Source organism: Canis lupus, chromosome 16, assembly GCF_048164855.1.
Source record: "Canis lupus baileyi chromosome 16, mCanLup2.hap1, whole genome shotgun sequence".
In the NCBI taxonomy this organism is placed as follows: Eukaryota; Metazoa; Chordata; class Mammalia; order Carnivora; family Canidae; genus Canis; species Canis lupus.
Window position 1 is genome coordinate 37,864,533 of NC_132853.1, and position 10,974 is coordinate 37,875,506.

At 49.4% G+C, this 10,974-nt stretch overlaps 1 protein-coding gene across 1 annotated transcript in view; it reads right to left on the bottom strand.

Moving 5' to 3' along the window:
* Positions 1–773: 773 nt before the first annotated feature.
* PLXDC1 (plexin domain containing 1) overlaps positions 774–10,974 on the bottom strand; it is a 61,064-nt gene continuing 50,863 nt past the window's right edge. The window contains exons 11-14 of the mRNA XM_072780361.1: positions 10,665–10,800; positions 6,196–6,234; positions 3,908–4,068; positions 774–2,140 (exon numbers count right to left, since the gene is read on the bottom strand). Coding sequence (XP_072636462.1) covers positions 2,021–2,140; positions 3,908–4,068; positions 6,196–6,234; positions 10,665–10,800 — 456 coding nt within the window. The 3' untranslated portion in view covers positions 774–2,020. The remainder of the gene's footprint in view (positions 2,141–3,907; positions 4,069–6,195; positions 6,235–10,664; positions 10,801–10,974) is intronic.

The window sequence follows — 10,974 nt, forward strand, 5'->3', positions numbered from 1 at the left end:
TATCTTGGGAGCACTGGACTATGTGTTTTGGCTTGAGAAGTCCAAAGACTCTTAATATCCAGTGACACATCCTTAGCTCTTTTTGCTGTAAACAAACCAGGCCACCTGCTGCCTTTACCACTGTCATCACTGGGGTCAGTCAGGCTTGCTCTGACCTGGCCAGAGGCATCTTGAACTTTCTCCAGCTAGAGTGGTTACGGCAGAAGCCTCACCAAATCCCTATACCTTTCTTCACTCTCAGTGCTTTTTCCTTTTAGGAATCCAGAACAGTGGGCAGAGCTCCCACTGGGAAGAAGCTTGCTGGAGTTTGGGAGCAGAGCAAATAAATGGTGCTGTGCCCTACATTTGGCCATGATAGGAACTGCCCCGCTGGCCCTTTTAGACACATAAAGGTCATAGATGCTTTGCTCATCAGGCAAGGGCAAAAATCACCCTCCTGCCGGCTGGGAGTGCTGGGAGCCCAGATCATTTTAGCGCCTGGCTGCTCTTCTCTCATTAAGACAGTTCAGTTACAGACCTTTCTGTCCTTTAGAAGCTTGGAAAGAACCCTATTCTCTTGGCTGCACTGTCTTTTTTCTTTCTCACATTCTGACCCTCCCCATAGCTCTTCCTTGTCTGGTTTATGTAATATATATATATATATATCAAGTGTTTGGAAGTGTCTGGTTATTCGCAGACTCCCAACTCCCCACCTCAGGAGGCCTTGTACTGAAACCAACTTCTTTTTTTGCAATGTCACCCGGCGACGTACATAAAAGGACGTGACTACGACGTAGAGACGGATTTAACATTTATTTGCTGCTGATATTCTTTACTTTGAATGAGGTTGAGCTATAGATTTTAATTTTAAATGCTCTTCAGAAGCAGCCCCAACTCATCCCTGGGACAGAATTCCCTTAAAACCAAGGTTAAGTTTGGGAGCCTAAAACACTTTTTTCCAAAAGCTTCCGGCAGAGCTGGGGAGATGGAAGCCACCTTCTAGGTCAAGGTTTTCCATAGAAAGCCCCTCCTTCCCACGCCAGCTTCCGCTGTCCCATCCATTCCAGCAGCTTTGCTCCTCAACAGAATCCAGCTGAAGTCCCCTGCTGAGTTTGTCTCCAGAAGCCCTCCTGGTACCCGGCTTCTTCTCTTTAATGGCTATAAAAATCTAGCTCAGAGGAGGAAAAGTACAAGTCTGGCAGGCCCTGCCTTTGAAGGTACTTCCTGGTGCTGACAGCAGGACGAGCCAGGGAACATGATGGACACCAAATGTGCCTCAGAATCTAGAGCCCCCACGGCCGTGGATGCAGCCGTGGCCAGCACAGCTTGCCAGGCCAAGGCTGGGCCGCAGTTGGGGTGAAGCCCATGATGCAGGCTGCACACACGTTCAATGCAGACGGACTGGTTCTCAGCAGAAAGGGTAATTCTAGGGAGTAAAGCCTAAAAATGCAACTCCTCCCCACACCAGTTCTTTCCTCTCCTCCCATTTGGCTTTCCTCGATGACGACACACCAGCCAAAGCCATGGCTGTGTTTCACAGATGGCCAGAACTTCTTCAGACTTCCAGAGCCACCAAAGCTGGGGCAAAATATACTGCATCCATAGCCATGAGGACCAGCTCTGGAGTCTATGGACCCTGAAAGACTGTGGCCCCAATCTAGAGTCTTGTTCTCTGTGTCATAGGGAAAGGCCTTAGGTGACTGGAATAGGGCATCTGGCCATCTCCAGGTGGGAGGGGCCTCTGGGATCCACGGAGGAGACCATTGAGAGACCCAGAAGGGGAGACTGCTCCCATCAAAATGGGATGAAATTAGTTGTTGTCCCTTAAAAACCTCTTGTGGTTGCTTTTTTGCCCCTTGCTCCAGGACGTGGTATGTGATGGCCACACTATGGCTCTGGTACCATAAGCCACGGTCTCATCTCCATCTTCACAGGGGATGTTCAGAGGAAGCCAAGAAAAGTCACTTCTTTGCTTTGACTGGTCTTTTTTGGGGGTCCTGGGATCTTCTTTCCTATCCTTCCATGGAGACACCTGGTGCTCTCAGCACTGCTCAGCCTCCACAAAGCCCTCCTTCTCATGGCCGGAGGGCTCGACCTCCGTGTAGGTGGAGTGGTTGGGGTGGTTGCGGAATTTCACTGCTGGCCAGCGGTGAGGTCTCCGCTGTGGGGGGCATGACACAGAGTCAGCAGGCATGGCCTCACCCACCTGGGACCCCCCACCCCCACCCCAGGGACAGTGCTGAGCACCAAGACTCTCTTTACAAGGTCTGGGGTGAGGGGGTACTATGAGCCAGTGGAGTTCAACCCCACTCTGCAGAAGCCTCCCTCCTACTGTGATCCCTCAACTGCTGGGAGCCTTGCTGGGTGCCCAAGGAGTTTGGGAGGAGATCATTTTACCCCTCACGGCATGGACTGTAGGACACAGGTAATAAGAGCCTTAGCAACATCCTGAGTAGAACCCTGAGACTGTGAAAAGTGAGGCAGTGGGTAAGAGAAGGAATGATCTGGGAGGTTCTGGAAATGCCAAGATAACCCTCCAGACAGTGCAGGCCCTGCAGCAGAGTCAGCTGAGGAGCTGAGTTGGCTGGGGAGCTGATGAACATGCACATTCCTGGGCCCATTTCAGACCTGCTCCATCAGCATCTCTGTGGCTGGGGATCTGCAGTCCCCTGGGTGATACCCAGTGGGGCTAAAACTCAAGGCTGACGGGTGAGGCCTTACAAGAAACAGGGGTTTCTTTTCTTCTTTTTAAATTTTTATTTATTTATGATAGTCACAGAGAGAGAGGGAGAGAGAGAGAGAGGCAGAGACACAGGCAGAGGGAGAAGCAGGCTCCATGCACCGGGAGCCCAATGTGGGACTCGATCCCGGGTCTCCAGGATCGCGCCCTGGGCCAGAGGCAGGTGCCAAACCGCTGCGCCACCCAGGGATCCCAAAACAGGGGTTTCTAACCAAAGAGGAGGAGGATACCTGTGCCTGAGTGAGGCACTCAGTGGGCCTGTGATCCTCGTGCGGGAGGCTGCAGGCACAGAGGCAGCAGCACTGGACCACAAGCCAAGCTGGATCATGGGCTCAGAGCAGGGGACGGGAGCAGGTGCTTGAAAGAAATGTGGCCAGAAGCGTGGCCCAGAGAGAAAGGGGCTGATGGGATGCCTTTGTAGCTCAGTGGCTGAGAGTTTGCCTTTGGCTCAGGTTGTGACCCTACGGTCCTGGAATCGAGTCCCACATTGGGCTCCCCACAGGGAGCCTGCTTCTCCCTCTGCCTGTGTCTCTGCCTCTCTCTGTGTCTCTCATGAATAAATAAATAAAATCTTTAAAAAATAAAATAAATAAAATAACAAAATAAAATTTAAAGAGAAAGGGGCTGGCTTTTACTCCCCAGGCTATACTTGAACTGGTTCTTCCAAATTCTGAGACATTCCAAACCATAGCATCCTCAATGAAAGCTCCCAGAGAGCAACTCTTATGAACTTACCAAGTCTCATCAGTTCTAACCTAAAAACCCACACAGCAGTCAAAGAAGCAGAGATCTGAGTTCCACTATGGCTTTGAATGAGCACCAGGCCTGGAATTTGGGGGTTGAGAGATCACCAAGCATTAAAGATTGGCTGCACGATTCCTAGTGATTTCTTTCTTTCCTCTGGAGAATCTTCTGATTTTCACAAATGGGGGTGGGGGGCAAAAGGCAGATGGATGGGCTGTTCAACAGGATGGAAGGGGTGCACCCTCCTGGGGGAGTCCTGGGGGCTACAAGGACACCGGCCAGTGCACAGTGTGCCAGGGTAGAGTCAATGAAGGTCCCTCAGGAAGGAAGAGGAGTCAGGCATGTGGGCATGAGGGATGAGGTGGGGCCAGGCAGGCACCCCGTGGCCAGGGGAATGCTGATGGGGAGGCAAATGGCAGAGCTATGGCCAAATGCTACACTGACCTCGATGAAGAAGAGCGCAGCATTGGAGGTGGGGTGGCCGTTGATGTAAATCCCAGCTAGGATGATGGCTGCCACCAGGAGGACCGCCAGCACGATGCCTACGATGGTGCCCAGATGCACAGGAGGGCCCTTTGTCTTGGGGGACAGGTTGTTCTGAAGGCCTGTGGAGAGACCGGCAGGGTTGGGGGTGGCTACAGGGGAGCAGGGGAGGTGGGAACACAAAGTCCCAGGTTGTGACAAAATCTCTGAGGAGAAGACCAGCAGAACCTTTGGGTCTGCTTATGAAACATGTACATAGGTAGAGTGGGAGTGAGTAGAATCATGAGTATGGCATTAATGTTGGACTTGGCAAGGTTCCGGTGGTTTTCCAAGATCACTTAAAAGTTGCCCAAATGTTTACTAAGGATCATAAGAGAAGTTCTATCCAATACCCATGCCACTTAAGTGCTTCTGGGGAGTTCTCAAAGGTTATGTGATGGTGAAGAGTTTTGGATCTGGAGTATGGCTACCTGGTTCAAATCTAGGCTCTGGTACTTACTAGCTGTGTGACCTTGGACAAATTACATAACCTCCCTGTGCCTCTGCTTTCACTTCTGTAAAACAAGGATAATAATGACCACCTAATAGGATTAGTGTTAAAACCCTAAGGGTTAAAACCAGATCATTCAACTGCTGAAGACCAGGGCTGGTATCTCAGATGACCTCAATAAGTATTAGCTATTTTGATAACAAAGTGACAATATTTTCACCTGTCACTGTCTCCTATCAGACTGTGGCCTCCTGGAAGGCAAGGGCAGTGTCTTACTCACCTCTCTGTCCTTAGCTCATAGAAAAAATGGCAGGCCCCATGGTAGGAGCTCAATAAAAGAGTGAACCAGGTCCTCTGAGGGCTAATAAACCAGCAGGCAATCTCTGAGAACATCCTGAGCATTTGAAATATATCCCACAGAGGACACTGAGTATTGCCATAGACTATCAAGCTGGAAGGTCATCCAGTACTACCCCTTTCTTGTATGACCAGAAATACAGAGAGTTGAATTGATTTGCTCCAAGGACAGAGTCGGCCAGTCACTAAGAAACTATATTGCCATATTACCTTGAGTGGCTACTTGCTTTTTCTCCCTACCCTAAAGGGATGTGGAGACAATAAAGCAGAAAAGATAGAGGAGCATATAAGTAAACGAAATATCAAATACTTTTTTACATGGCTAACAGGTAGAATGGTAATCAACAGGAAGTGGGGACTTTTAATAGGACATTGCATGCATCCCAGTCAATGTTCTCCCCTTCCCTTCTTCTCTGCAAGCAGAAGAAACCCAAGAGAGAAACTGCTGGGGCACTCCAGCACATGGTTAGTGCCACCATCTACCAACAGGTGGGACAGGTGAGGTGACACGCCCCAAGCTAGCCTCCTCTGACCTGGTAGTCAGCCCACAGTGACCCTGGAGATCTGATGATCAGGATTTGGGCTGAGTGCATGGTACAGAGCGAGAGGAATGTGGCCCAGCCCCTACTCCTCACTGCCGCCCTAGACACAATGCACACTCACACCTGCTGCCCACAGAGCGGTAATGGCTTCATCTCTGGTGGAAGACTGCATCAAACCCTGCTGTCTCAATGGCCTCTTCTCCGCTGCGGGAACCCAAGATAACAAACCCCAGTCCCTAGAGTTGGAAGGTATTTTCATCTCCACTGTGCAGCGGTTGTAGCAAAGGCCCGAGCTGGCTCTGGATGAGGGGCAGGAGCACGGGGCCATGTCACATCATCAGAGAGGAGATTGTTCCTCACAGTTAATCTTGGGAGCAAAGGACCCCAACTTCTGGTACCCTATAAAAAGTGGGGTGGATGGACAACTTTTGCGTACGTTTTGCCAACCCAGACAGGGAATCAAAGGAAACTGGATGTGGGAGAAACTGGTCTCTAGTCCTCATTGACTGGGAGGCCCATGGGGACAAGAGTTGAGGCCAATGGTGACAAGCCCCACGCTGCCGTGCCTACTAAGCCCTTCCTTCCTCCTCTCACTCCTTTCAGGGCAGTGACCAGTCCAGACAGATCTCTGGAGGTTCCTGGCTGATAAAAACTGTCTAGAGGCAGACTGTTCCCTCAATCTCATGGGCCCAGGAGCCCAGCCCAGGGTCTGGAAGCTCAGGTTGCTGTCGTTGCAGTCCTCCCCACCTCAGAACAGTAATAAAGAGGCCAGGTGACTGCTGCACCCTCTTCTGGGGGCGGCAGGGGGCTTCCAAGAGGCAGTGGGTCTGATGCGGAGTGGCAGGTAGCTCTGTACTCACCGTCGTCTCCTCCTGCATAGGGATTCAACTTGGTGTCATCTTCAAAGAGAAAGAGAAGGTGTAAGATTAGTGGAATCATTATGGCTTTGGTCGCTGTAGGTACAGACAGGACTTGAGGGAGATTTAGTCCAACCTTGAATTTTATGTTTGTTCTTTTTTACTTTTTAAAGATTTTATGTTTAAGTCATCTGTACACCCAATGTGGGGCTCAAGCCCATAACCTTGAGATCAAGAGTCTCACGCTCTATCAGCTGAACCACCCAGGCACCCTTAATCCTTCATTTTAGAGGCAAAGAAAGGGAAGCACAGAGAGGGGAAGGTGACTTGCTTGAAGTCACACAGCAGTGTAATTGTAGAAGTCTCCAAACAAGCCAACTTTTCCTAGTCTCCTGTTCTTTCATTCAAGCAATATTTATTGGATGTTTACTACTGAGTTGAGCACCGGGAGTAGGCACTGGGGGGAGACATGGTTTCTGCCCTCAGCGAATTAACAAAGGAGGGAGATGGAGTGAAAATTAAAACTCAGCATAATGAAGCTCTGATTGGGGGCCTCACCCAGACAATGGGTGTCAGGATAGAGGGGTGAAATATGGGGCTGGGGTAAAGTGTTCCAAACAGAGGAAAAAGCATGAGCAAAGGCCCCAAGTCAGTAGTTGGGAATAAAAAGCACTACAGTGTAGTTGGAAGGCAGAGAGGGTGTGAGTGGAGCACGGTGACAGATGAGGCTGGGGGTGGGGTGGGTGCCTCCAAAGCCAAGGTGAGGACCTTGCCCGTTTTCCTAAGGGGAACCAGGAAGCTGAGGAAGGACTGGGTGGGGTAGGGTGGTACCACAAATGCAAATCCGCTTGAAGACCTCCTCTGGTGCACAACTTGGAGAAAAGATTTCATGCCTGTAACTCTTTCTACACCACCAGGTGTGTGTCCTGTGGCTTCCTCAAGAAGTTCCACTGGCTGACCCTTCCTGTGAGTCTTCCCCCACAGATTCTTGTGGGGAACAGCAAGCAAGAGTTCTATGTCAGGAAAATGCTCTAAAGGACTGAGGCTTACTGCTTCAAAGCCCCAAAACATGAAACAAATGGAACAATCCACAATTTATAGCTTGTACATTTTGTGCCTCTTCCCCTCCTGCACCTCCACCACCCATTTTAAAGGCCTTTACTGGGGGCACCTGGGTGGCTTTGGCTTTGGCCTTTGGCTCAGATCATGATTCCAGGGTTCTGGAAGCATGATTCCTTATGCTTCTCCCTTTGCCCCCTCACCCTTCTCATGCTCTCTCTCACTTTCAAATAAATTAAAATAATTTTTTTAAAAAAAGGCTTTTTTCTGGCTTCCCTTTTGCTCACAGATGTTCAAAGCTCTTCACAATTTGTTCCCAGTCTTCTTTCCTCTTGTTCTTCTCCATGACTCAACACCATGGCAGTGGCCATAACGAAGCTGCCCAAGGCTCCCCAGAACTTGGAGAACTCTCAGACCTCTGAGCCATTGAATAAACTGTTCCTCCTGGAGGGGATGCCTTTCCTCTCCTTCACTATTCCTTCTTCAAAAGTCCCACCCCTGAGGGGAGGGAGCCTGGGTGGCTCAGTCTGTTAAATGTCTAACTCTTGGTTTCCGCTCAGGTCTGAGATCTTGAGATGGAGCCCTGTGTGTTCCTTGCTCAGTGGGGAGTCTGCTTCTCCTTCTGCCTCTGCCCCTCCCTCCACTGTGCTCTCTCTGTCTCTCAAGTAAATAGATAAAATCTTAAAAAAAAAAAAAAAAAGACCTCGAAGAAATATATTTTTTGTTCAGTAAAAACAGGATAGAATTCCAGTGTTCCTAGCCACAAAGGACCAATTCCCCCTGAGAAGTGAACAGTGGGGATTCAAAAATTTGAAAACATTTGGGGAAAGGGGAAAATTGGCTTTCTGCTAATTGGCAAATGTTCCAGGGGGACTCTGTTTTCATTGTAATGAGCTGTATTGTATGTACATGTGTGTGGACCAGAGTCTCTGCTGAGTTTATAAGGCTCAGAAAAGATGGCTGATAAAATCTTGGTTTTTGTTAATTTACCTCAGTAAAAGCCCATTGGAACTAAAAAAAAAAAAAAAAAAAAAAAAAAAAAATCCCTCTCTAGAGGAAAGAGAACCAGGTGGAGGGAAGAAAATTAGAAAGTAGACTTCTTTGAATATATCTGCTTCTATAGATTTGACTTTGGAACCATGTAAAGCAAAATTTAATTACTAAATAATTATTTTAAAATCCAATGTAAAAAGCACCTCTAAAAAGTCAAAGTAAAATGAAACGAAGTTGTAGACTTCTAACAGAAAGACGTTTTCTTTTGGAATTTCAACAAACAGGGACTAAAAACAACTCTGAGTCTATTTTGTTACTGCAAGATGAAAATAATGAACTGGCTAATCAAACTGGCCAACATCACCCTCAGCATCATTGGGAAAATTAACTTGATTCAAATCCATCTGTTCCAAATCTAGACCACTGAAAATCCACCATAGCCCCAGTCCACATCTACCACTGGCAGACAAAAAGACTTAGTGCCACCTACAGCCAGTCCCTCCCACAGTGACTGAAGGTGACGCTGTGCCCACAGCAGCTTTTCTCCCACTCACCCAGGGCTGGTTCCCAGCTGCCATCTTGTTGGGGGTCCATGGAATGCAAACTGGCTCCCTAATCAATGGATTGCAGTCATAGCCCAGAAAGACTCACACAGTGAAGAAATGAGTGTGACAGGTACTGAAAGAGTGGCTATTTTTTCTGAGTTAGTTGTCACTTCTTGCTGTTGTCATTGTGTTCTATTCTGTTCAGCTGCTCATCACATGAGCCCTTGTGCTGCACACAGTTCCTCCGGGTGAGGGCCTGGCTCTCCTTGTAATAAAACACACAGGCTCTGTGGCAGCTGCTGCCACCCAGAGATCACGCTGGTTCTCTTCAGTGGGTGGCGCTCAATTGCAAGTGAACAAGGTTTAAAATCCAGCCCCCCTACCTCCTGCCCCCTTGGCCCTCTCTGCTCCTGTGCTTGGCTGGTGCCAGAGGAGTCCGTGCACCCTCTAGCAGCCCGCTCCCACTAACTCCTCTGCTCTCTGGCTCTGCCCTGGCAAGGCGGGTCACTTTTGGCTGTATCCCTTTCGTTCACATCTCCCTGTACCCCAAGATAGACCATGTGAGATAACCTTTAACTCCTGGGCTGGATTACCAACTTCCTGTCTCTTCTTTTTCCTTTTTCATTTAATTCATTTGAGAATATATGCTCTCAATACCTGCACCGTATCCTGCTCCTTGCTAATCCTGGACAATATCAGAATAATGGAAGCTACCCCATCTGCCTTGCATTTCACCCCTTCACTATTTTTTCCAATCCCCCGGATCCACAAAGACCTTTAAAAATTTTTTTCAGCACCAAGAAAAGCAGTCAAGGGGCAAGATCGCTGCTTTTAAGCCAGGTGAGACCTGATTCCACCTTTTCCTGGCAGTGTGACCCTGGGCAAGTCACTGACCTCCCTGAACCATAATGGCTCCTCTATAAAATGAGGTATGACAGCATCAGCATGAGGATTGTTAGAAGGACCAAGTGAGTGCTGATGCCTGCATAATGTTAGCACCCTACCTGGCACATGGTCAGGACCCTCAAAATGTCAGCTCGCCTATCATTTGCTCCCTCCTCTAGGACTTCCCCCTGGCCAGACCCATGGGTCTGGTTCTCCGGTTCTCTAGGCTGCAGTGAGAAAGGTAGGAGGCACCGTGGAAAGAATATTCCACCACTTATTTTTCAGGTAACCCCGAATAACTGACTTTGCCCCTATGGGCCCATTTCCATATTTCTCTGATGGGCTGAATATTTTAAAACATTTGCCTTGGGATACCTGAGTGGCTCAGTGGTTGAGCATCTGCCTTTGGCTCAGGTTGTGATCCCGGGGTCCTGGGATCGAGTCCCACATCAGGTTCCCATGGAGAGCCTGCTTCTGCCTCTGCCTCTCTCTCGCTATCTCTCATGAATAAATAAATAAAATCTTTTTTAAAAAGAAAGAGAAAGAAAGAAAGACGGACAGACAGACCAGGCAAGCTTTGGCTCACATCTGAGTGTGGACTCAGTTCATACCTGCTACAGGGCTGATAAGACCTCACAGGCTCTGTGAGGACTGCTATTAGGATTACCTGAGGTGGCCTACAAAGAACAGCTGGCCCTGGGCTGGGATGTTAGCTTTCTCCTTGCCACGGTGAATCCCATCCCACAGTCCTGCCGTAGGCCAGCACTCTGGCTGGAGTCTGGGTATGAAGTCCACTTGCTTCAAACCCGGCCCTGCCTCTCCCTAGCAAGTGACTCCAGCTCTCCAGGCCCCTGGTCCCTCATCTGTGAAAGTCGAGGCAATTCCTGTTCCCTGATAGAATCCCTGTCCGGCAGCTGTGATGCTCCAGGGTGGTAGCCCTGCCCCATGGCTACTCTCCCTTGCTGCTCCCCACCCAGGCTCTGGCCTCACCTTCAGTGGTGAGGCTATCGATGAAGAGGGAGGAGGAGGTGGTGGTGAGGTCGCCGTCAAATGGACTGAAGGAGCTGTTGGGGGAGGCTGAGTCGTGGCCCTCGTCCTGGAAGTCCTCACATGTCTTTCCCTCCGCCTGCAAGAGAGACCCAGCCCTGCAGTCCCTCACCGGCAGGCAGGCTACACACAAAATAGCCCTCAAACAGGAGGATGGAAGGAGCACCTCCATCCCTCAGGTGCCAGAAAACTTAAGATTCCAGTGCATGGTTCAAGTGTGGCAAATGAACCGGGGCGAGGCCCTGAGTGCATT